The following is a 26,705-nucleotide window of genomic DNA, read 5'->3' on the forward strand; positions in this document are numbered from 1 at the left end:
GCCCCCGCGTGTCTTGGCCACCTGTGGACACTAGTGGTTTCCTTTCCCACTGGCTGAGAACAACTGCAGAGTCCTGGACCATATCTAAAGCAAGACCGACACAGTGCACGTGGAAAATGAGGAACCAGTTTATTGAACAGCTAAAGGGAGCAAAAATAGTGGATTGAGCTACATTTGTTACACACCAAGCAGGAAAGGCTACACCACTGCAAATGTCTCCCTCCCCCCCAAGACAAACAGCCTAGCTGGAGGCCACGGCCAGGCTGGATTCATGTATGCGCTGGACATCAGTTGAGCCCAGTTTAGTCAAGTTAGCAGCTGCCCACCTTTAACCATCCATGATTGTCCTGGATGAAAATAACAGTGTTCCTTTTACCCTCCTTTAAAAAAACGGCCTCCTTCTTCCCAGGTAGAAGGCTGCTATCCTGTCGGATCTGCTTTCTTCCCTTTTAACTCATGGCCCCACCACCAAGTCTTGGAGCAGCTGCACTCCTAGTTAAAAGCATGAGCGCAGCCAGAAGCGTCCTTGTTGGGAGCAGACAAAATGTGTCAGATGTTCACATGTACACCACTCTGCTGGCTGTGTCTAGTCTCAGCCATTTCCTCCAGTGTTCCAGTTTCAAGTCGTGCTTTCTTGTTTTCCAGCAAGGCAATAGTCCCAGAATGTTAGAAAAGCACAGACCATTTTTTTGCTCTTTGTGGCTGTTCTGGCAGTAGCAGCTACTATGGATGTGGAGAAATTCAAGGGGAAATGGTGATGTCCCATCGAGGGGTGGCACCACAGTGGGGCGGGACAGGTGTGCCACCAACTTCTACTTCCGCCATAGAACACGTGTGTCTCCAGTACAAGCTTGTAAAAAAATACTTTAACACAATATACTGTACAGAACTAGGATTTCACACGGTATATTACAATGCTAAAATATTTGTATAAATACTATACAGGCACAGAGTCACTCTATTAGAAAGGGCTCACTGATGGGGCCATTAAAAACTGCTGTGAGCATGCCCAAAGAGAAACTACTTCCACAGCAGAGAACACAAACCGTAATGACGGCGTGGATACACACGGGGTGCCAGAGGCGTATTTACAGTTCCTACTGACTGCGCCACAACAGGAGAATCTGAGCTACGCACGTGCGCGCAAGGCCAGCCCGGTGTCAAATGACATTTTCAAAGAACACTTTTGAGAGGAATTTTAGCACTTTGAAAACCAGCTCTGTAGATGGTTCTTCTCTGACCTAATCGGCCATCCCCAATGGGTCTGAGCCAGCGCGCTTTCTCCCCTCACACACGCTCCCTGCAGCCCATCCGATGACGCACCCCACCCCACACCATCTGTTCCAGTCACCAGACACACCACCTGTGTGCCCTGTTGTGGTGAGTCACTGGTAGGCATTGAGTGCAAACAAGGCATGAGATGGAAGTACCTGGAGACCCAGCTCCAGTTCCAGTTCTGGGGGGTGAAAAAGAGGCAAAGGAAGGTAGAGGTGTGCGTGCATCCCGGTGCGCTTGTGTTCTGCCCCAGGAAGTGCTGTCTAATCTGGCATTTCAATGTTTAATTTGGGAGGTGGGAGGACGTACTTCCCAGGGCTCTGGGTGATAACTACCCTGGTCTTCTTTCGAAACAGAGGAGCGATTTTAGGAGGTTCTGGAACTGGGGTTTCTTCGGTTTCCTCGTTATCTTCATGATGGAGGTCGTAGGAAATGTTTCCGTATTCTCTCAAAAATGGGAAGATTTCAAGCAGGAACTGACAGAAATCCTTGCGAATACCAAACCACCCTGAAAAAGAAAAATGTACTTTTTCAAACACTAGCCTCCGCTGCATTTCGTGTTATTTTTCCTTCCTGCATCAGAAGTTCTCTCCTGCTGTCTCAGAAATGAAAACTGAGCAAGGCCTCAATACCACTAAGGACAAGAAGTCAGATGTGAGCGTTCTGCAAGTGGGGTTCCCAGACCAGCTGTGCTAGTGTCCCTGGGGCCCTGATAGGGTTGCAATCTTGGCCCGGCCCAAGAATTCCTGAATCAGAATTGGCGGGTGGGGCAGTCCGCTTGCACAGGCCGTCCTGGGATTCGATGGGGGCTCCAGTTTGAGTACTGCCCTCAAATATCTGCAACATCTAGACTCTCTTGATATCCTTCCCCTCCGGGGATAAACTCGTGTACGACAAAGAATGTCATCCAAGGAAAGCATGTTTGGCCCAGGCCAGGAGGTGGCCTGAGCTCATGGGGACACCTCAAAGCTACTTCTCTGAGGCCTGCTCTTCCTGTCCGTGTACCAGGGGACTATCAGCTCAGTGCTGGCTCTCCTGGGCCACGATACCCTGTTCCATTGGCTTCCAGAAGAACATGCTCAAGGATGACAAGCAAAGGAGCTTAGTCTATTGAGGAAGAGAGCTTCCTCAAAGATCACTTCAAATCTGGGTATCCTAGTGTGCAGGTGGAGGAAGCGAGAGCAAGGAGGGCAGCACCGTCAAGATCTGTGATGTCAGGTGTGACACTGGGGAAAGCGAGAAGGAAACAGAACCTAGGAGGACTCCTGGGGTTTGGTGGGTAAGGTGGATTTTCATCTAATCCTCAGGAGTCCCTGAGAAGGAGGTATCTTGATTCTCATGCTGCAGTGGATGGGACGGGGCTCAGAGAGGCTACCTGCCAGGGTCAGTCCTACTGCAAATCGCAGAACATACTCCTAGGGAGGCTGTGGGGCAGGGCCGGGAAAGCAAGGTTTACAGCACGTCCTTCCCTTGGAAGATTCCAGACCTTTCTCAGCACTAGCTAGCTTTCCCATGAAAACTCCTTAATTGGGGCCCTCAGGCTCATGCTTTCATAGAGCAGGGCTACATGCACGCATGCAGACAGACAGACACACAGGTCAAGGGCTTCTGAAAGGCTGAGTACCTACAGTGGTTCCCTCCCTTCTGTCCGAAGGTGGTTGCCATCAGAGTGATCAAGGAAAGCCAAAGGGGGACAAATATTGGTATACAGGAGAATGCATTGTGGCCGTCCAGTTTGTGAACCAGCAGGATCTAAGGAAAGAGCAACAGTTGAGGTTCTTTGATATAGCACCTGAAAATGGACAAGGTCCGAAGCCAGAGCACCCCTCCCTCGTCAGGTCTCAGAATGGGGAAAGTCAGCTCCACAGGAGACCACAGAAACTCTCTCCTCTGAGGGAAACAAAATCTGTCCACCTGGAAAGTTCCCAACACCAGCACTGTTATGGGAAACTCCTCCTGGTTTTGGTTGGAGGGGTCAACAGTGCTCATCCTGTAATTCTCCATGGAACTCACATATGAAAATACAACATCCAACTTCCTCTTTCTAGAAGTAGACAAATTGATAGAGATGCATCATAGCCAGAAAGGTGCATTTCTCACTGCCGGTGCCCAGCCTCCCCAAAGAAATGACATTCTAAATCTGTCATTCTCTTGGCATGCTCTCCAGGCTTATGGTGATTTCCAGGGAGAACAGGCTGCCCTTATAGGTCCACACGGTGCTGTCATAGGGAAGGGAGGCCTTGGGGGCCTTGGAAGTTCTGGTGTTGGGAGCTTACCTCAAAAGTAAGGAGAGGCACGACAATGGTCATCCAGCTCAGTGCCATTGTGATATGTGTCCTTCGTTGTTCTGCAATCACGTCCATGGAGCGCAGGAACAGGACAGACCACACGATGTAATAGAGGACCACCAGGCACAGAAAGGACATGAGAATCCACAGCGGGACACACACAACCTGAGGGAAGGAAGAGAGAAGAAATGTCTCTACGGTCATCTACTTGCGCCCCAGCCTCTGAGGGGAGGCGGAGCCAATCCCTTGCTTGATCTCTGCAGCGAAGACAGTGCCCCAGCCCCCAGGGAAATGGGGCAGTGCTGTCAGCGCCACGCACACTTGCCCCATCTCACCCTGACGTCCCCTATTCACAGGCCATTTCCCCATCCTGCCGGAGGTACTTTGGCCCGACTGGGGAATGTGCTCCCTGGAAACTTCAGCTTCCCAGAGTATAGAGACCCTCTGCTACGTCGCACACTGATGCTGGGAGGGCTCCGCTACCTGGTCCCTGCCACCTCCCCCAGACGGGTTCCGTGTCTGGTGCTGTCGTACCAGAAAGACCTTGTTTCATGCCCCCACGAGCCCACAGGCTAAGTCCTGGGGTCCTTATGATCTCTCCTCCCCTTGTACAGCCCACTTGGGACACGTCTGTTAGCCCTTTGTCTTGTGCTATCAATCAGTTAAACTGACAGTTTTCTTTTGGTGTACAGTTCTGATTTTTCATACATATAAGCATCGATCTGCATAGCCCCAGGCAGGACACAGTTCCTTGACCCAATACTCCCTCATGCTGTCCCTTCACTGTGTCACACCCTCGCCCCACCCATAACCCCTGGGAACCACTGATCTGTTCTTTATCAGCACACTTTTGTCTTTTCAAGAATGTGCTACAGATGGAATCCTACAGCACGTCTCCTTCTGAGACTCCCTTTTCTCAATCAGCAGAATATCTTTGAGATTCTTCCAACTTGTGTGTACTGACAGGTTGTTCCTTTTCATTGCTGAGTGGTGTTCCACTGGATGGACGTACCATAGCCTGTTCATCTAGCCACCCGTGGAAGGAGATTTGGGTGATTTCCTGCTTTTGATTATCACAAAGCTGCTATAAACACTTTTTTTGTGTGTGGCTGTATGTTTTGACTTCTCTAGGAAATACCCAGGATTGGCAGTGCTGGGTGACATGATAACTCCATGTTTAACTGTATAAGAAATTGACAGACCATTTTCCAGAGGGCCTATACAATTTGGCATTCCCCCTAGTGACATGCGAGTGTCCCCGTCCCTCTGCATCCGCCCCAGCACTTGGTATTATGGTACCTCATCCTGGTTTTTATTTGCCTTTCCCTAACGTGTAACGATGTCCTTTCCACGTGCCCATTCAGTATATGTATATCCTCTTTGTGAATGGTCTGTTCGGGTCTCCGATTTGTCAATTTTCAAATTAGGTTGTCTGGTTTTTATTTTGAAGTTTTGAGAGTTCGTTAGATGTTCTGGATACAAGTTCTTGGTCAGACATGTGCTTTGCAAATATTTTCTCCTAGTCTGTGGCCTATCTTTTCATTCATTTCATTTCACTTTTGAGCTCCTTTTATGGACCATGTAGTTGGTGTCATTTCCAGGAACTCTTCACCTAACCCCAAGTCCCAAATATTTTCTCCTGTGTTTCTTCTACCAGTTCTTGGCTTTTATTTGTTAGACCAATGACTTGAGGTGGTGTATGATTTTTAGTCCTGATATCTTGGTGTTCCTGGTCAGAGGCTTTGCTGTAAAGCCTATGCAAAGCCTCTTTCCTATGATCAGACTCTCATTTAGTCGCATGCCCCTCGTGAACAGAATGGTAGTGCTCATAAGAACCTCATTTGGTCTCTCTTGATCATTGTGGGAAACGTGCCATCAGGCTGCTTCATCTGCTGGGACCTGCACAGGATCGGGCCTGGAAAAATCCCTCTGTTCACCTACAGAAAACATTCACATTCCTATTCTTGTTTGTTTTACCCCCTGACTGTACCTTACACTAAAAATTTGGTCTTACCAAGATTTGTTTCCTCTGTGTCACAAGACAAAGTTTTAAACCCAAATTACAGTTCTTAAGATACAGTTCCCTGAAGATGTAGGATGGGTGCCTGGACAAAATAATAGACAATTTTCTATTATTTTCTCAAAAACTTGGGGGAGAAGTGATGAGTTTTGCTTTATTCACTGTAGAGGCAACATACATTCCCTTATTTTCCTCCCTGTCACCAAATGAATATTTTCTTTTTTTACTATATGTTTTTTTACTTTTGTTTTTTTAAACGTAAACCATTTCCATTACAGAAAATGTCTTGTGTGCAAAAGTACATATCAAGCAGCAGGGGGAAGAAAAACACCTGCATGACCTCATCTGTCAGAGGCAATGTAACTTTTCTACCTTTATTCTCATCTTCTTTCTATGCATTAATAGTTGAAACCATAGCATGTCCTCTAATTTGTATTAGGTTGGTGCAAAAGTAACTGCAGTTTTTGCAATTATTTTTAACCTTTTAAACCGCAACTACTTCTGCACCAACCTAATAGCTTGTTGTGTGTGTGTGTGTGTGTGAGTGTGTGTGTATCCACCTATCCACCCAACCATCTTCTTTCCTTCCTGCCTCCCTTCCTGCCTTCCATATGCACAGTCAATATTGACCAAATACTCATTAACTGAAGTCACAGGTTACAAGCATGACTCAGACCTCGCCCTTGGCAGGAGTATAAATTCACACAGCTTTCATGAAAAGCAAATTGGCAGTACAGTCTGTATTTCAAAACCTCAAAAAGTTCCCACCCTCTGGCCCCAGTAATACTGCTTCTGGAGTATTTCCCAAGAAAACAATGGGAAAAAATCAGGCAAAGATTTTTATGCACAAAAATATATGCTGCGGCACGATTTATAATCGTAAAATACTGATAACAACCTCGATATTCAGAAATAAGGGTGGTTTGGTAAATGCATTTGAAGAATATTTTCTATCAATTAAACACTTATGTTTTTAAAGACCTTTTATTGACATGGGAAAATGTTTATGATACAACATTAGAACAAAAAAGCAGGATACAAAATTATGTACATGATATGATGGTAACTTTTTTTAGAAAACAATAAACCCCAAAACAAGGAAACAAAAAACACTAACTGTCTTATCTCCCAGTAGCTCATGGGTGGTTAATATTCTATTACCTAGGTTTATCTGTCTTTTCCAAGTTTTCTACAATGAACACGAATTACTTTTGTAATAAAAAAAGAAAAGTTTATTTAAGGATTTAAAAAGTTACATACAAGCCAGGGCCAGTGGATGATCTTGTCCAGTCTTAAGGCAATGAATATAAACTGGAGAATGTTGACAGAACACAGGATTTCTAACTAAAAATGAAGAGAAGAATCAGTTAAACAAAGTAAAAGTTTGCCCGATACTGCAATTACTTGGCTAGCACACTAAAAGGCAATGCAAATTACAATACGGTAAAAGTTTTATTAAGTTACACTGGGACCACCTGATTTTCAGCACCAGAGGTGTGAACCTGCTCCTGGCCTTCTGCCTTGTACCCTCTGCTCAGCGGCTGCCCTGTCCTTTATGCTCGCCCAGGCAATGGCCTTGTTTCCAGGCTCACCAAGTGTGGAGGCAATCCACAGTAGACTCCCCAAGCTTCCGTCCTGCCCCTATCCACAAACACCTCTCTTCCTAACCACCCCTGTACTTCTTTCTTCTTGTACTCAGGACTCAGTCCTGTATTGCGCACCTTCCTTTCTGGCTCCTCAAGGACCTGGCACATCAAGACATCAGTTATACATTCTTTACTGCATCTTTAACCCCGCTTACTCCACTGATCCCTCCCAGAAACACAGGAACAAGTTCAACTCATTCCCATTACACACAAAACAACCACAAGACCAAATAAAGTCACCCTTCCCTTGATCCAGTATCCCCTCCTAGCTCTAGCTCTCTTTCTGTTACTAGGTGGGTGCAAAAGTAATTGCGGTTTAAAGGGTTAAAAATAATTGCAGAAACTGCTATCACATTTGCACCAAGCTAATATCATCAAACTTTGTGAGACATCATGGATACTTAAGCCCCATGGCCTACCCTGCCTTTCCAAGCTCCACACACTGTGATTTGGCCTCCACTCCCATGACCACCTGCAAACTGCTTTCCTCAAGGTCGCCAATAACCTCTGCAACATCAAACCACTTCAGTTCGCATCCTACTGGGCGTCTCTGCAGCAGCTGATATTGGTGACCACGCCTTCCTCCGTCTAGGGTCCCAGCATGCAATCTCACCCACCTCCTGGTGCTCTGACAATTCTTTCCCAGTCTCCTTTTCCTCTCCTGAAATGGGGATGCGCCCCAAAGCCTTAACCTCAGTCTTCTCTCCCCACTAGAGACACAAACACATGTGCGCTCACTCTGGCTCTGCTCTGGGGGTGGGGGAGAAGAAATGTCATCCACACCCCTGGTTTGCATTACCTCCTATTGGCCGGTTCCCTCATGTCTGTCTGCAACCTAGCCTTCATGCTGTGGCCCAGACCCAGATCTCCTCGAGGCACCTCAGAGGAAGCCAGTCCCAAACGGGGCTCATTATTCCCAGTACCTTTACCTCCACCTTGTCCCGCTCTGACAGGCCGCCCTCCCGCTGTCAGGTACCACAGTCGCCTAGTTACCCAAACCGCAGGCCAGAAAGCGTCCTACACTCCTTTCCCGCGCTCTCCGAGTCAGTCACCACACCCTTTCCTCTCTACCACGCAGCCTTGTCTTCACTCCCCTGCCTGCTCTCCCTCCGATTACTATCGCCTAGTCATGCCCTCCTCATCCCCAACGCCCCCAAACACTCCAGTGCTGGGGGCCGTCAGGTCCCCAGTGCCCTCCAGACGGTCTGCCGTCTGCCTCCAGTGCTAGCTGATGTTCGATGACTTGCCACTGCCCACAGAAGGAAAAGCACAATGAGGCCATTGGCTCTGGCCCAGAGCTTCTCCAAAGTTCCCAGTTCACAGGGCGTGTAGTGACTCAGCAATGCCTTCCTAGGCCTCTGGGCCAAAAGAAGTACCTAACGGTTCCACTGACTGAAGTCATTAGGTCTAAACTTAGTATTTGTGTCCCAAGTAGCCATCGATAAATGAATGAATGAATACACTAATACATAAACGAATGAATGAAAATCAAATCACTCACTCACCCACTCATTCCCTCACCTGAAGCAAACGAAACATATTTTCAGTTCATTCTTACATAAGCACCACTCATTCCTAAGGGGATGCATGTGCCCACTGGATACCACACCATTTCTCAAGACATGTCCACCCTCGCTACTTGTTCTCCACATGGATTTTTGCATAGTACGACCTTCTCATGACAGCAACTGCCAACAACCCAGCTCCTTCCATGATGTCACTGAAAGGAATGGAATGTGACCTATAATAAAACCGTAAACCCCGTGGAGCTAGTGGTCCATGTGGTGTCCCCACAGATATGAGCTATCACTGCTTTCTCCTCACAAATGTCCAGTATACCAGTGGTGTCCCTGCGAGCTCACCACGATGCTTGGGGAACTGAGAAGATGGCCCCTACTCTGCCCAATCCATCTACACAGCCTCCCTTTCCCCCAACTGCCACAATGCCCTCCCTGCCACTTCATGCTCTAGGCATTCATTTGATTGTGGTAGAAAACATACAACAGACGTAAAACGTACCATTTTACCCACCTTTGTACAGTTCGGTGGCATTAAGTACATCAAACTGTTGTGCAACCCTCACCACCATCCACCTCCAGAACTCTCTGCAGTTTGCAAAACTGTGCTTCAGTCAGATGTGAGCCACCATAGTGCACTCAACACAACAGATTTTCTCCTGCCTCTGCCTTTGTATGCGTTGCTATTCCCTCTGCCTGGAAAATACCATTTCCTTCCCTACCTGCATAGGGCTCTCTGGCCAACCCTCACTCCTTCATGTCACTGTGTGAGCCTATCCCCAATCACCCCCTCGCAAATGCAGGTACTTCTCCTCCTGGGATACAGGGACCAAAGGGGAGCTCAACTCCTGGCAGGTGTTTCTTCTCATAGGTAGGGATGCCAAGAGCATCACTACACGAATGACATATTTTCGACAACTCTGCATTAGGCAAATACAGTTTCATGATCAATGCAGCCCTAGCCCTTGTGTATGCTTTGGCTTTCTAATAAACAAAGAAAGAAGTTTTCAGTTTTCTTAAACCTCCTTCTTAGCCCCTATCCAATGGTATTTAGGTAACTGTCTCAGTGCTTTTGAACCTGGGCGATGCTGCGCCCTTGGGGAGGGGTGAGGCGTGTGCAGGGGCGCTACTGGTTGTCACAAAGACTGGAGGGAGGGAGTGCCCCCACTACTATTTAGTGGGCAGAGGTCCTGCAACGCATAGGCCAGTGCTGTTCAACAAAACATTTCCTATCCAGAAGGTCAACTGCATACCCACAGCCCCCAGAGAAATGCTGAACCAAGTAAGTAATCTCTATAATGTTTGATCTCACTGATTGCGCTTAATGTAATCTTTTGCAAATGATTTTTAAAGCTTGGTTTTACTTCGTTTGCTCAGGTAATAGACACACATGCAAAGCAAGAGAGGCATAAAGTAGAGAGGTGAGGATGACTGGGGGAAATGTTATCTGTAAGAATGTAGGGAATACAGATTCAGGTGAAGATCGATACGGAATCTGGAGCTAGAGGAGAAATGAGTTTCGAAATGTGAATTTAGGAGATGACGTGGCAGTGGAGACAGAAAATGTAAACAAGATATTCAGAGGAAGTACACACCGTGAGGACAGAAAATGCCCAAAACTAGAATACTAACAAACAGCATCGGAGCCGAACACAGCGGTGGCCAGACTGGTCAGCAAAGGACCAGGGCTGCCAGGAGCTACAGTGTGGCTGGTGGCCAGAAAAAATGAGGACTGACAACGGCCTGCTGGATTTGGCCGGGAAGTGCTCAGTGCGTTTCGGGGTGTGCAGGGGCTGAGCGGGGAACCTTTCTGTGAATGAAAGGAAAAGGCACAGCAGCCAAACAGAGGACTGAGAGGGTTTCGCTGCTGTCATTTTGTTTTCTCTTTCCGGTAAGACAGACCAAAGTTACCTGAGAGAGTGCAATACGTTCAGGAGCAGATGCTTAGAGAAACCAGAGGGAGAGACGCTGAAGCGGGAGCTTGCCTGACCTGCCCCACGAAGGAGGATGGACAGGCAGGGAGCAGAGAAAACAGGTCAAGGTGGGGAATGACTCCTGGGGAACAGGGGGCGGGAGGGGGCACCATGCAGAGACAGACGGCTGGGGAAGGGGTTGCAGAAGAGCAGGGAGGATCTAGCTCAGAGCTTTTCAACTTGGCTTGCATTACTGTCCCCCTAGGAGTCTTTTTAGACATTTGTTTTCCTAGTCGCACTCCCTCATGAAATTTTCATACTGCTGGCAAGCTGCCGAGAAGGGGGGGCAGTACAGCGAAGTGGCTGGATTGTCCAGGTTTGGGGACGTGCAGGGAGGGTGCGAGTGAGCCCTCAGGGGTACCCCCTGCACAGTTCACAGCACCCTCTCCCCCAGCACCAGAAAAATCGTCCTTCCTCTTGGAGGCCAAGCCCATCCTGCTGTTTGGGGTTCTGTTCCCTCCGGTTTCCACAGACCTTTGCTTCCTCACCCTCCCGCTCCACAGGTGCCTTCCTCTCAAGGTTCACGTACCCTGAGCCACCCGCCAGCTCCTACCCTCCCTTTGAAGCCCAAGGCCATTTCCTTCTGCCACTCGTTACCCATGCAGCTCACAACAGAACGTTCCTAGTGTCCACTTCTCCGCTGAAGCCACGTGTGTAGAGCTGCAGGGGTGTAGGCCCATGGCTCCCGTGCGGTTCGCTGCACAGGATTCGGAGTCCAGCTGACTGCAGTGGGATCCCTGTCCTGCCCCACATGAGTGGCCGGGAGCAAATCGCTTACCTTCTCTGGGAAACAGGGATGACCCCTACGCCGACTTCACTGGGTTGTTGTGAATCCTTAATGAGCTATCACTGCATGCGAAGGGCCTAGCCCAATGCCTGGCACACAGTAAATGCTCAATAAATGTGATCTGTAATTATTTTCATTACTAGCATTAGTATTGTTAGTACTGCTTTTTAAAAAAATTTATCTGTGTATCCCCTATGTTTAGGCAAAAAGGGCTTGGTGTACAGCAAATCCTTGATAAATGTTTACTGAATGAGTAAATAAACATATAGGATAAGCTAACCGGACACCAGATGCAGTGTTGGAGCAGGGGGTCTGAGGCAGTGTGGTGGTTAGTTTCATGTGTCCTCTTGACTGGGCTATAGTAGCCAGTTTTCTAATCAAACCCTAATCTAGGTATTGCTGCGAAGGTACTGACTTTACGTAAAGGAGATGACCCTCCATGATGTGCGTAGGTCCCATCCAATGGGTTAAAAGGCCTTAAGAGCAAAAACTGAGCTTTCCTGGAGAGGAGGAAATTCTGCTTCAAGACTGGAGCCTCAACTCCCGCCCCGTGTCCAGCCTGCCAGGCTGCCCTGTGGATTTCAGAGTTGCCAGCCCTCCAATCACATGAGCCAGCTCCTTCAGATAAAGCACCTATCTCTGCATCTACACCTATACCTGCACCTCTCCTACTAGTGCTGTTTCCCAGGAGAAGCTTGACTGATACAGGTGGACAGGGGAAGACGTGAAGCTGTAAGAAGGCTGATGGTCTGGGTGAAAACAACCAGTGTTTTCACTGAGAGAGGGAAACAATGACTTCCACGGTCTTTTGTTTCCTTAGATACCCTGATCTAAAGCCAATGATCAATCTCTTCCTAACAAAGGGCAAGGAATCAACATTACAATCACTGACTATTCTGAAATCTGTGAAATCTCACCTCCAGTGACCTGTCATGTCGAAAGCCCCAAACACAAGCTGCCACAGACACCGGGGAGACGAAGAACAGCGGCATGAAGACCAGGAGCCAGAAATGGTTGCCTCGCTCGATCCTGTCACAGACCAGCACTTCAAACATTAACAGGAGCAAGTGGATGCCCACTGCAATCAGCATGGCCTTGAACTCCACACACGTTTCTCCTTCTGCTCTAAAAAGGGACAGAAGAAGAAGGAAAAAAACAGCCTCAGTGCGGAATCTCCGTACCAAGCAAGCAGTCCAGGGCAAACACCACTTATGCTGATACTGAGTCGTATTTGTAACTCTGACCAAAAGTGAAGGAAATACCAAGTAGAAAGCTAACTTAATATTTAATAGGCGACCTTTCAACATCAAAGAACGACAAAAGTGAGCATTAAAATCAAACCGGCTTTAAAGTTTTAACTATATACGGATGATCTCAGAAGTAATGGCTACAGTTATTTTCCTGACAGTGGACACAAACACTTTTGTTCATAACGTTATATTCAAGTACTTCCAAGATTATTCAAGCTGATTGCTTCTATTGCTAAAAACTGACGAATGTCCCTTAAATCTCATGATCCTCATCTCTTAACAAATTAAAAACCATGTAAATAACATTTCATGCAGTGCTATAAAAATAACTCTAGTTTTACGAACAAGTGTGGGTTACATTTAAAGAAAGTTACAGTCACTATTGCTATGTGCTGTTTCAAAATACAAATAAAAAGTTTGAATGCCTTTTTATTTTCATTTCTATTCCATTAGGATGAATTAACACCTGCAGATGAAAAAGAGAAGAGCAAAAGAGTTAAAACTGTTCTTTTAAAACAATCCGTTTAATTAGCTAAGTACCATGCATGAACTTCACAGATTAACAATAAAAAAAGCATAAGGCCACTAATCAGGAAAATGCTTTGTAAAGCATTTGGAAGGCCTTCCACATTTCATTCAAAACGTAGATGAACATTTATGATCTGTCTCGATGAGGATAAATATAATTGAGTTTAGGATACAGAGAAAATGAGGTCAGTGGTTATTTCTATAGGACTCAACACTGTTCCCTTGAATATCGTTGACACCAGACGACACATCTGTACACTCAGGACATTCAACTATACACACACAATTCCTTTCCTTGCTCTAAAAACTTAAACCAAGAGAGAAAAGTTCAAATAGCATCTAAATATCAATTATATTTAGATATAATTGGAACCCAAAATGTTCAATGATTTAGCGTTTCGTTCTTTTAGTAAATGTCAGATTTCTGAAAATATCTCATAAAAAAGAAAAGATTTGCAGCCATGCCGGTAATCCTTTAAAAAAAAAACAAACATAAAAAACAATAACTTTAAAACAGCCACACATGAACGCTCCCCATCTGCCAAGGCTCCTCGTGTGGCTACTTTCAAGTTCTTAGATACATATGCGGTGGTGTATTTTACATGATCTAAATCTTATTTTAATGTCACTAACCAAGAATTAAACAAGTTGAGGTGGTCCCAACTTCTACATTTTCCTCACGTGAGCAGTTGCAGGTGTCCCCCTTTTTCTTCCCCACCTGTCCCCTAGGCATTCCTTCACTCCCCACCTTCCTGGTGAAGGTTCAGAATAGCCCCCCCTCAGTTCCTCATTCTTCCCTTTCGGAAGTTCCGGTCTCTGCAAGGGAGAGAGGGGAGACTCACAGGCCCCAGTAGCTCCAGGCTACTCGCTGGAGTGAGCCAACTCCAGGAACTTGGAGCAGCTGCGCCAGCCAAGAAGAAAGGCTCTGCTCTCCTGCACAGCATCTGGGGCTCATCTCTCCCCATCTCAGGCACTCACTGTTTCCTGGCCGAGCTACCTCCCCCACACTAAGAACAGCCCTAGAATCCCAGGACTAGGAAACTGGGCCAAGGGGAGCCCCAGTTCCAGGACTGAACTGGAGATGGATCTATCCCTGATGACCAGAGCTACAACTCTGGATAGTAGAACTGCTCCCACCAACATGGGGGCTTCATACTTCCGAGTCTAACACGGCAGAACAGTTCTCTATTTTTCATGTATTTTAGGTTACATAGGCTTTTGTGGGCTGGCTGGGAACGGAACCACCCAAAATAACACCGCTTTTGCAAGAAAGTGCATATCAAACACCTAAGTTTAAAAAAACTTAAGACTAGAGCTCAGTTTGCCTGTATTATAGTTCTTATCAAACACTGGATAGGTAGAAAAGAAAATAGTCCTTACTTTACCCGAAGTGAAAAACAAGATATTGCTCCCTCAGGATAGAGACCAAAGGGTTTTATCGCGCAGTATTACCGATATTGGGGATTTCGTGCCCAGACTCCAGTTCCAACTGAGGCTCCAACAATGACCATTAACTTCCACAGCCATATTGGCGCAAAGACAGCCCAGTAACTCCACTGAATGATGCCATCCAGACGAAGGGCCAGCAGCACAGAGAACAGCAGCAGACAGGCATAGATGAGGAATTTACTAGGAGAGAAGTAAAATGATTAAAGAGGATTCACATTTACAAATGTGTGATACTGACGTGAGGAGTAATAACAACAGGATTTCTCAGCACATGAAAAGAGCCATTAATTCAACGATCACTTACTGAAAAGTTCTATGAAGTAGAAATACTGTGCTGGGGATAAGAAAAACATAAAGAACACTAAAATCAATTCCCTGTTTTCCCGGGGTTCCTGTAGGAGGGACTCCACACAGAAACATACTGTGTTTCCCCGAAAATAAGACCTAGCCGGACAATCAGCTCTAATGCATCTTTTGGAGCAAAAATTAATATAAGACCCAGCGTTCCCAGTGTTATTTTACTATGATATAAGACCCGGTCTTATAACATAACATAACATAACATAACATAACATAACATAACATAACATAACATAACATCATAACGTAACATAACAACATAACATAACATAATATCTATGTCTTACATTAATTTTTGCTCCAAAAGATGCATTAGAGCTGATTGTCTGGCTAGGCCTTACTTTCAGGGAAACACAGTATTTTGTCTCGTGGTGTTCTCATCTACAAAAATAAAAAATCCAGGTAATATGTACCTCATAAAGTGGTTGTGATAGTGAATATGAAAAGTGTTTCATGTAAAGCATTAAATTAGTGGTTCTCAAAATGTTTTGTATCAGGACTCCTTCACAATCTTAAAATTACTGAGGACCCCAAAGAGCTTTGCTTATATGGGTTATACCAATCGCTTTTTACTATATCAAAATGTAAAACTGCTATTTAAATATATTTATTAAATCATTACAAATTAATTCATATGACACAAGTAAAATAGTTTTAATAAAAAAACTATTTTCTAAAATTGTTTTTACAGTTTTGCAAATGTCTGGCTTCACAGAAGCCTCCTAAATTCTAATAGACACATCTGCACTCATTCTGTTGCAATATGTCGTTTTAGTTCAAGCTTATTTTTAAAACCTGGCCTCACAGAGATACGCAACTAGAAAAGAACTCAGCATTTTAACAGCTCTTTCAGATAATGGTGGCTATTCTTTGATAGGACACCGAAACTCAACAAGTGGTAGCTTCTTGAAGGTTGACTATGGTGTGGAATCTAAAACCCTACCAATGAACTTTTGGACAATATTGATTCACTAAATAATTAAACCTTTCAAATGTTGACACATTTCACTATACAATAGCAAAAAACCCACATTACTTATTAGCACAAGCCACTTCACCAGAAATATTTTATTTATTGGGAGGCTGTCAAGCGCATGGTGGTGGATATAACTTTTCAAAAATTGTAATCTTCCCTTGAAAGCTCAAATTCTACCATTTGCAAAAACCACCATCAGTTGGATTCCTCGAAGTGACAAGTTCACTTGCATTGTTTTTGAGAAAATGTCTGTCAAACAGCCTAATACAAATAACCACAGTCCCAGGTAAAAATGGTGTTCCATGAAAACAGCAGCTTGCAGCCTGGGCGTACAAGTGTTTTTCCTTGAGCCAACCAATGTACTTCAATATACAGCAGACGGCCTTTAGACATTCTTATTTCTTCACACAGAACATTAAAATCGATATGCACTCAAGGGTCAAGATTGAATGAGATTAATATTTTTTTCCTGCTTTATCAAGGACATTGTAAGTGAAGCTGGCTTTTTTGGTTGTTTTTTCTAACTGCGAGCACACTAGTGAAAAATGCAATGACGACTAGTACAGTTTTGTGTCACCAGCCTGATTTGTGCTCAGGTGCCAGCATTTGACCCACTGCTGCTTTTGCACCATCAGTGCAAGCATCAACCCAGAGAAAGAGGCAAAGAATGTCTTACTTAGTATTACTATGAAAAGTTTTGACCTTACAGACCCCTGGAAAAGTCCTTGAGGCCCCCCAGGAGTCTGTGGAAAATACTTTGGTAACTGCTGCACTAAATACATGTTACTGATGACTAATAACGTTCAAAAACAAGGGGTGGCCTTTACATGCTGCTACAAATCAAAAGAGCTACCGCTGAAAGATGCCAGCGTAAGAATGACTTCATCCCTAGACTTTGGACAAGAAAAGGGGGGATTCCCAAACTAAGAGAATTGGAGTGAGCACCACAAAGACAGAAAGTCAACAGCTGAAATGACTTTTTCTCTCTGAAAGCACAGGGAGATATCACAAAATCTAGAAAATCAGAACCCATATGTCAACCAAATTTGGCTACATGTATCATTACCAGAAACAATGGACTTGAAAATAGACAGAATACGAGTATTTAAAAGAAATAAGTGAGTGAGAAGATTAACAAAAGCAAAGGCAATTATAAACATAGGGTCATACATACATTGGATAATATGTAGAGGTAAAATTTTTCTAAAGGAGTTTCAGACTATAAAAAAAGTAGATGAGGTGGGGAGAGGTAAACCCTGTAAACTAAATCCATTATCTTCCCTAAAAGACAGTTTGCTTATTTAATAGAGGAAAAGAGTAGTGAAAATAATGACAATAGAAGTACCAAAATGTTTTAAATGTTGGAAAAGTGATTGTTTTATTATTTCTGACATAAAGGAAAATTAAGAGTTCTGGGTCTATTACATGAAAAACGAAAAATAGGAAAGAAACAAGATGAACTTACAAGAGGACAAATAATACAACAAATATAATTCCTAATTCAAACACTAGGGTTGGAAAAATAGAAATCGGAAGGAAGAGCCTTGTATTTGTTTTCTACTACTGTCATACAAAATTGCTAGTAATCTAGTGGCTTAAAAAGCACAAACGCATTATGTTTACTGTTCTGGATGTCAAAAATCTGAATTGGGTCTCACTGGGCTGAAATCAAGGTGTGCCCAGGGCTGGGATCCTTCCGGAGGCTCTAGAAGAGAATGTTTCCCTGTCTTACCAGCTTCTAGCGGCTGCGTCCTGCCCCTTGGCTCATGGCCCCTGGCTCCAGCTTCAAAGCCAGCAGTGGAGTGTCCAGTTCTCCTCACATGGACTCACTCTGACCTCTGCTGCCCCACCTCCTACATTTAAGACCTGTGATTATGGGCCAAGCCAGAGGATCCGGAATAATCTGCCTATTTTCAGGTCAGCTCATTAGCAACCTCAATTCTACCTGCTACCTTAATTTCTCTTTGCCGTGTAACAAACATATTCCCAGGTTCCAGGGATTAGGATGAGGGCATATTTGTGTGTGTGTGTGTGTGTGCGTGTGTGTGTGTGTTCATTATTCTGCCTATCCCAGGCTGATAATGAGAAAGGTCACTTACTGGATTGAAAAATAAAATCTAAATGTGTTGCATTCAAGAGTCACACTTGCAACCAATGTCAAAAGTCAAACCAAGTACAAGAAAGCTAAAGACAAATGTTTATCATGCCTGGGTGAGGACACGAGAAGCAGTTTACTAGTACAGTAATTTGATAAATTAGATTTCCAAACAAAAAGCATTAGTAAAATGACTAATCAGGAAAAATCTAAATAATGAAAACCTAGCAACATGACCACAGAATATGGAAATAGCATGACAAGTGTTCTTTTAAGAATATACAGAGATGTGTTCACTGTGGGCTTCTACATAACAACTATTAAATCATCACAAATAAAGTACACAAAGTTCCTAAGGAAACTATGGAAGGAACACTCAAGTAGATAAAAATAGCATGGTTCTATTAAGAGAATTAAGTAGCAGGACAAAAAATATATAGAAACTTTCTTTACATGCATACAGATTTTTCCAGAGGGGAAAAGGGGATCATTGGGGCACTGATACACAATAAACAGAAATCTAATTAAAAATGTAAAATACTGTTTGAGTGCCTGCAATGTGTGGGATACACAAAGGTGAGAAAAAAAACAGCTTCAGCCCTGAAGATGCTCAAAGACTAATAGGAGCAGAGGGGGATGACGAATCCACACGTAACTATATATACCACGGGAAACTGGTATGTGGCAGATAAACTGGGAAGGGAGGTGGGACTGGGGCAGTAGGTTGGGAATAGAGAATTCTAGATGAAGGGGATAAGATTTTTAAAAGTAGGAGACAGTCTTTTGTATCCCAGGAGACTGGAACATGTGGAGTACATTCTGTGAAGTTTGGGGAGGTGGGGTGCTGGGGAGACGGGAGAAAAGGCACCTGAGGAAATAAGGGAAAGGCAGGCTCTGGTAAGATGGTTAGGGGATTTGAATATCAAAGTAAAGCCCTTGCAATGTATTAGTAGGCAATGGAAAGCCACTGAAGATTTTCTGAGCAAAAGGGTGACTGACAGAGGTATAGATGTGTGTGGTAGACTGTAATTGCTAGAGACTGGAGGCAGAAATTCTACCCAATTCATAATAAACTGACAGAAAATGGCCTAACCATACGGATCTTTTTCAATATTCATTTATTAAGTAGTATAGTAGCATTGAAGAGATGATTTGTGGAGCTTTATTTGAGCCTCAGGTTCCTCACAAGCAAAATACAGATAATACGACCTCTATCTACCAGGCAGCACGGAGGAAAGGATTAAAGAACTATCAGAAAGCACTTATAGCAAGGGCTTGAATCCAAGCAGGTAATACTTAAGGAATGTTAGTTTCCTTCCTTAAATAATGACTCAATCAAGGATGAAACACAACACTACCAGGGAATATTTAAAATATATACTACTAAAACACAACTGAAATAGCGAAACACCTGGGCTGCTGCCAAAGCAAAACTCAGAGAAAATGTATCCATTGCAAAAGTGTAAATGAAAGCAAAAAAGAAAAGAAAAGAAAAAAAGAGGCAAAGGGAAAACTAGTGAACTGAGTTTCTAAGAAATGTTTTTTAAAAGGAGCCAAAATAGAAAAATAATAAAACTAAAAGTGGAAATACAGATTCAAAAACGGAATTGGTAAGTAGAACCAACTGCTGGTTCTTTGAAGAAAATGAACACACTACAAAGTTGATAAAAAAATTAATACAATCAGAAAACTTGAAAGTTGTAATTTATACACACAGCTTTAGTTGGAGGAAGAAGGAATAGTATCTGAACTATACCAATACATTTGAGACCGAGTAAAAAAAAAAGACAACTGTATATCAAATAGGAAATTCCAAACCTGACTGGCAAGGAAAGAATATGATGCAGCAATAACACAGTGAGAGGAAAATTTATTTTTAGAAACGTCACAGTCAAAGCCTAAATTATAATACTTTGAGTTACTTTTCAAGAAATATTCAGACCAGAGTCCAAGTATAAAAATAAACTTCGCTTGATTCTCCACCAACCAGCAAATGGAGGTTCTACCCGGTATTTTGGCATTGGCCACTACTTCTAAATCTCATTTTCCCAATTACACTTCTAAAATGGATTTATTCCACTTGCATCTGAATTGGTAATGATAGTAAGCAATCACTGACTGAGTAGAGAGTCACATGGGTCAAACTACAAAGCTACTATCCTCTCTGAAATGTATATGGAGCTTTGGCTTGAGGCTTAAATTCCCTCTCTCTACTTTGGGGGGAAGGGAAAGGGATCACAGAGGGGAGGGAATATACCTAGTAAAGAGACGACTCTGTGAGGGTAAAAGTTCTAGTATCTGTTTCCTGCAAATCCAAAGAACGCACCTGGACTCTTCAGATCCTTCACTTTTCTCCGGTGAAAGCTGCTGACTTAACTGGAGCAGGCACACGAGCACGCACATGCCCACGTGTGTGCGTGTTCTGGGTGACACATCCCTGTGAACGCCTGTCTGTCTAACAGCAGACAGTGACTTCAATTGACAAACGGCTAACTGACACTCTCCCAAATTGTTAAAGGGACTGCACCCCCCACACTGAGCAGACCCTTACTGACAAAATATAATGTCTTTTTGGGGCGATTTTAACTGGTTTTATTAAGATGACAAATGTTTAAGGGCATCTAACCAGTAGATATAAGAAAGCACAGAAGCCAAATAAAAACAAATCACTCTGAAGGAGGACTAGACAGAGCCCAGGCCGGCGTGAAGCTGAGTGATCGTGGGTGGGTGTGTCAATAATCAATTTTACCTATTTTAGCAGCTACCGTGTTTCCCCGAAACTAAGACCTAGACAGACCGTCAGCTCTAATGCGTCTTTTGGAGCAAAAATTAATATAAGACCCGGTCTTATTTTACTATTAAGACCCGGTCTAATATAATATAATACCAGGTCTTATATTAATTTTTGCTCCAAAAGACGCATTAGAGCTGACGGTCTGTCTAGGTCTTAGTTTCGGGGAAACACGGTACTATCAGGTTGTAGCTGACAAACTACAAATCGTCAGTTATAAAGAGCCTGTCTCTAGAGTTCAATTCAAGGCTTTCACCGTCAATTCTAGTCCCCTTGTACGGGTCTGACCTATGATCAGGGAAGGCGATGAGAAACCCCAAGCCCAATATTGGGGAGCTTAACTCCCCGAGTCCTAGGAAACCGTCGGAAACTCCTCCACCCCACTGTCTCTTCCCTACAACAGTCTCCAGTGGTACGTGTCTATTTGTACTCAGCATCACTCCTCAGCACGTTTACGAAATGCCTCAACATCCTGGCCTTCAAAGAACTCACAGCCAAGAAAAATATATGCGTAATTGCCAAGTAATGAGAATGAGATTTTTAAAACCAGAAAGTATGCATTCAAATGAGACTTGTCTCCATTCAACAGTCCCCCTGGGAGGCAACGCACTAACTCCACTTCATTGCTCAAACCATCTTTGGAGCCTGCCTCCTGGAATCGCGTGAGGCTGCAGTCTGTTCTCCCGAATAGCCTCAATGCTGTCAAACCTTCACCGAGAGGAGATTCGGTTTCTGGAAATGGCCCAAAGTCAGTCAGAGCCAAGTTTAGTGAATAAGATGTGTGATCAAACTAGGTGGCATTATTTTGGTTCAAAAATGCTATTTGATTATAAAGTGACAAAACTGATTTCCTTATATGTAACCTGACTCCACGGGAAAGTTCAGCTGTGCGACAAGCAGTATGAGCAATGGAATAGGTATATGTATATGCACACATTTCTCTTTTCCCTAAGTAACTTTTTTGAATGATAATACTCATTTGGATGCATCAACTCTCAAACTTTGTTTTGTTTAATCACTTACAACTCATAAATAGAAGGCGCCTTAGTATACCATACCTACTGTGGCATGGGGGGGGCTGTCACTAAATTAGAGAGGTAGCATGGTATGCAGGAAAGAGCACAGGCTTCAGAAGGAGACCAATACTCGCTTTAGAATCCTGACTCGGCCGCTTGCTGCCTGTGTGACTTTAGGGAGGTCACAAGCTCTTGAAGACTCCGCAGAACAAGGCTGATAACTAACTTACAGTCTTGTCAAGATTCCAGATAATGGATTACCAAGCAATGACATCGTGCCTGGCACGTGGTACGTGCCCCAAAGGTGACAGCTATTATTAATAATAACCTCAGTATAATCAGAGCCTTTTCTTATTATAGGTGCTTTGAGATGACAGAATGACAGGTAAACAGACATTAGGGTGGTGAGTAGTTCTTCAACAATACCAACATACACTTAGCGCTGTTTAAAAACTGATACGTAAATAAGACTACAGGCAGGATTTTTCCATCACCTGACAGGCTGCCTGCAGGGCTCCCAGCACCCTGACCTTTCCCCAACTGTCTGAACATGCCAGGCCCTCCCAGGACCCCGTGCCTTTGCATACTTCGTCCCTCCTAAGATGCCTTTCCTGCCGTCTGGTCTGACAAAACCCCACAATGATATCCTCCTCTAAGATGGAGCTGTAGAACCTTCCCTGCCTGCTCTAGACAGAATTAGTGGCTCTGCGTCTGGTGCTCCCACAGCCTTTGGTTCCCATCTCTGGAATGCCTCATCCTGGGTTGAATGTGAATTTCTCTATTCATTTCTGCTGCTTCTGCTGGGCTTGAGCGTGGAGAGGGACCCATCCCGTTTCTTTTTGTACTTAGGCACCTAGCACACAGCGGGAACGCAGGAGGTGTTTGAGTAAGGAATGATTTAAATATAAATACTTTACAAACAGACTGTTAAAGGCCAGGTAGCTGCCTTTGGTTAACAATTACCAGCAATCACATTCATTTTTCTGACTTCACATAGGAGAGGAGATCCCTTACACAGACTCCAGAATGCCTTCAGAAGGGGCAGCATATGGAAGTTTCTAAACACTACCAAGCTCTTCAGTACTCCATGCCCACTTGATGGCACCCCTCAAGCAGGGTTCCTCGGCCTTTGTCCTGGTCCAGCACACCGGTGGGAGGCACTGCATTCACTGCGGATGACTCCAAAGGCCTAGCAGCTCTCACAGCCCTGGAGCACTGCCTGGCCACCGGGGCAGAACGGCCTTTCCTGCGCCAGCAGCTCACCAAGGTAGCAGAAAGTCCCAGTGCTGCATGGGAGGGCAAGGTGCCAGCTGAATGCCACCTAGTCCTAGACCTCTACTCCCAGGAACACCTGGGAGTCAGAATTTGCCAATTCTGTAGACTTGGAATAGTGTGCCAATTCAATGCACAGGGCTCCCTAGCTGTGAGGAATCTTCAGGCATTCCGGGAAGGACTTGGTGGGTCCAGTGTGTGTGTTTCAGCCAGTCTTAATTATTGAGTAACTAAAAGGAAGTTCATGATCAACCAGTTCTGGGCCAGCTGGAAATAGGCAGAGGGTCAGCTGGTAGCCCTGTGCATCTGAGTGTTGACACTTGTGAATCATTCTCTGTCACTGCAGTTTTTCAGAGGCTGGCAGTACAGCAGCAGGTCCAACTCCCCAAGGCCAAAAGGTTGGAAAGGAGCTCTGGAGTCATGGCCCATGCCTTGGGACCCACCAAACCATGACAGTGACTATTTCTGCGACACACATAATACCCAAAGTAAAGGCAGCCACGTTCCTCTTTCGTGTCATGGTCTTCCCTGTCTCTCTAACAGAATGGCTGCATTCTGAAGGAGGGAAGAGGGTGAAAGGAAAGAGAACCAGGCCACAGACCACCAGGAAAGCAGTGACTGAAAGACGCAGCTCTAGATTTCTCTTATAGGTTCTGGACAGTAATTCATTCATTCATTCATTCATTCATTCATTCATTCATACATTCATTCCACAAATATTTACTGAGCCAGGTACTATTCCAGGCATGCAGGATACCATAATGAACAGTCATGACTCTGGCCCCATGGAACTTACAGTAGCAGAGTATAGTAGGGGAGCATTTAGGAAGGGAGACAGGCATTAATCAGATAAATATGCAGACAAATGTAAGTGTACAAATAAGCGTTATGATGGAGGAGTGAAGTATGCTACAGAGATTGTACAAACAGGGATTAGTGGACCTGGCCGGGGAAATCAGAAAAGCTTCCCTTAGCAAGTTTACAGGTGAGCTGGGATCTCAAGGATAAATTGGAGTCAGCTAGATCCAGGAGGAGAAGACAAGGAGAGGGAAACATTTCTGGCAAAGAGAACAGTATGTGTCAAAGTCCTGGGGTCAGAGGGAGCTATTGAACTGGCTCTGAATTACAGGCAGGGAGCAAGGCAGCAGCAATGAGGTTTGAAGCCTTGGCATAAGGTATCTCCTGTCTACACCCCTCAGTTTGCTTTCTAGCTGTCTGGAAGGTCCTTCTCATCATGGAACAAGGCTAAAGAACAATGTCAAAAACCAGGTATGCCCACGAGACCTGACACATCACTAGCTAAAAAATCAGACTTGCCAGTATTACCTGGCCACTGTCTTAGCCGTCACTCACTCCCATTGACTCAACACTGTGTCAAGAAAATAGTACCTTATAAAAGATTTTTCAGATAGCCATGCATTTCAACCCAGGTAGCCTTCAAGTGTTGATAAACATGCTGATGATGACTATAAATCTGTTCAGATACCTAATATTTCCCTGTTAATTTTCATACACCAATATTTTTTTGCGGGAGGGGAGGGGAAAAGCTACAGGAAAAAATGGTTAAGGGTGTTATCTATGCTGTACTATTTTGATTTGGCAACTCTGACAGACACTTAGATCACGCGAGGCAGTTCTTCGTAGCTTTGGAATGATCTGTTACCTTACCAAATAGTCCTGGAACTTTCTATTTGTAAAGCACCTTGCAGTCAATCATTAATTTGGCCTCCCTATCCTATTGAGACATTATACTCATTCTAAAGATAAAATGGACAGACAAGTGAGTGGCCGAAGGACACAATTTACTCATCTTTTTTGTCACCCTCACCAAACAATGTAGACACACAAGGTACGTGCAACTCTAACACCAATCCTGCTACCCTGCAGCCCAGTCCTAACCCCTAGAAGTAGCAGGAGAAGGCACTGCAGGTTGCTTTCCGTTACGTGCTCTCAACAGGCTCCTCTATGCAGAGTGCCTTCATGACCAGCAACGGTAATGACTACACTGCAATTGGGACACTGACGCTCCAGATCAGAATATGAACTTGGTAGTGCTCAACGAGGAATAAAAGCACCCAGGAAATCACAAGGGCTAGTAGCTTAAAATGTCACCGTCCCTAAGGAGACTGCACTCCCAACACGCATCCACTCCCAAGACGTCCTTTCATCCCCCACAAGCTGCCCAGACAGTGGTCTCCCCTGGGCTCCCACACAGTGCTGTATGTAAATCATCTATTTACATGCCCTTCTCCACCACCAAGCTGGGACCTCCCAGCATCCAAGGCACCTGCCATAGGACCCAGCATACAAAAGGTTTATTGAGTCCATGGCTCCCACCAGGAAATAAGGGAACTAGGTACTCCCTTCATAGAGCAGTGGACTTAAGAGCTCAATCGGGCCAACTTCTTTTCAGATGAGCAGAGAATCACTCAGTTGCATAGGGCCTGGTCTCCAATCCAGGTCTTAGGGCCCAGTTTAGTTCCTTAAATATTTCCTAAGCGCCTCTTATTTGTCAGACAAGCTGGGAGATGCTGGGGATAGTGAGTAGAACAGGAGATTGTCTCTGCTTCAGGGTGCTCACAGCCTGGGGGAGGGAACAGAGTTACAGAACACTTGGACAAGTGCAAGGACAGACACTTGATTCCTTAGCCAGTGTTCTCTCCACACTGTCCACTGGATATTCCCCAACTGGGAACTAGGACAGCAATATCTACTTCCTGCAAATAAACTTATAATGAACACAGGAGAAAAAGCGTATGGAAAATTGTCAGGTTCACCCCCAAAGGCATTATGTAAGGTATTGACCATACCCTGACACCAACTCCAAGGATTCAACGTTTCAGCTATCAGTTCGACAAAGAAGCAAACAAGGGAAGGATGGGCTTACCTCCAACGCAAAGCTGAAGGGCTGAGCGGACCTGAAGGCAACAGCTGGAGTGGGGGTTAAGGGTGGGCAGGCAAGTGAAATGGCCGTGGCGCAGGGAAAGGGAGCCAGGCAGCGGGGTGCAAGAAGCTGGAATGGAGAGGGGGAAGTTGGGACAGCAACGAAGGAGGGTAAACCAAGCGGAAACGGGTTCCCTCGGGGCCGGGCGGGGGGCCCTAGCCGGGAGGTTCTAGATGGCGCGGCGGGTCGGGGCGGGGGGCTGAAGGAACCGGGCGCAGGAGGAGGAAGCGGGCCGGCGCCGGGGGCCACAGCTGCCCCGCCGCCCGGTGCAGCACCGCGCCGGCCGCGCCTCCCCGGAACCGAGCCTGCGAGGTCTCACCTCGGGTTGAAGTCCTGGAAGAGGCCTCTCAGGTTCATGGCGGAGAACTTCACCGCGGCGGCCTCCTCCTCCCCCCGCCCCCCGCGCCGCGCAGACTGCGCGTTACAGCGGGTTCATGGTGCCCGCGCCAGCCGCGTCCCCGCCGCCTCCGCCGCCCAGAGAAACCTGAGCCACCGCCTCCCGCCCCTCCTTCCGGGCT

General features: G+C 45.2%; 1 protein-coding gene across 5 annotated transcripts; it reads right to left on the reverse strand.

The window, feature by feature from the left end:
• Window positions 1-106: 106 nt before the first annotated feature.
• TMEM185A (transmembrane protein 185A) lies at window positions 107-26,705 on the reverse strand. Of its 5 annotated transcripts, XM_074323213.1 has the most exons (8): window positions 26,507-26,633; window positions 26,131-26,256; window positions 14,737-14,913; window positions 12,424-12,631; window positions 6,844-6,927; window positions 3,552-3,728; window positions 2,904-3,027; window positions 107-1,783 (listed from the first exon to the last, which is right to left on the reverse strand). In XM_074323213.1, the coding sequence occupies exons 3-8, from the start codon at window positions 14,793-14,795 to the stop codon at window positions 1,539-1,541; spliced, it is 897 nt and encodes a 298-aa protein (XP_074179314.1). In that variant the 5' UTR covers window positions 14,796-14,913; window positions 26,131-26,256; window positions 26,507-26,633; the 3' UTR covers window positions 107-1,538. The 5 variants fall into 5 exon arrangements, with proteins under 5 accessions (XP_074179314.1, XP_019568226.1, XP_074179313.1 ...); XM_019712667.2 differs by lacking the exon at window positions 26,131-26,256 and having other exon boundaries at window positions 26,507-26,705; XM_019712669.2 differs by lacking the exon at window positions 26,131-26,256 and having other exon boundaries at window positions 1,609-1,783; window positions 2,900-3,027; window positions 26,507-26,705.

Source organism: Rhinolophus sinicus, chromosome X, assembly GCF_036562045.2.
Source record: "Rhinolophus sinicus isolate RSC01 chromosome X, ASM3656204v1, whole genome shotgun sequence".
Taxonomy (NCBI): domain Eukaryota; kingdom Metazoa; phylum Chordata; class Mammalia; order Chiroptera; family Rhinolophidae; genus Rhinolophus; species Rhinolophus sinicus.

Coding starts and splice junctions, on each gene's coding strand:
- TMEM185A (XM_019712667.2), bottom strand. CDS start 26,544: ATGAACCTGAGAGGCCTCTTCCAGGACTTCAACCCGAG. Junction 14,914..26,506: donor TTCCAGGACTTCAACCCGAG/GTGAGACCTCGC, acceptor CTTCTCTCCTAG/TAAATTCCTCATCTATGCCT. Junction 3,729..6,843: donor TCATCCACTGGCCCTGGCTT/GTATGTAACTTT, acceptor TCCTTCCCTCAG/GTTGTGTGTGTCCCGCTGTG.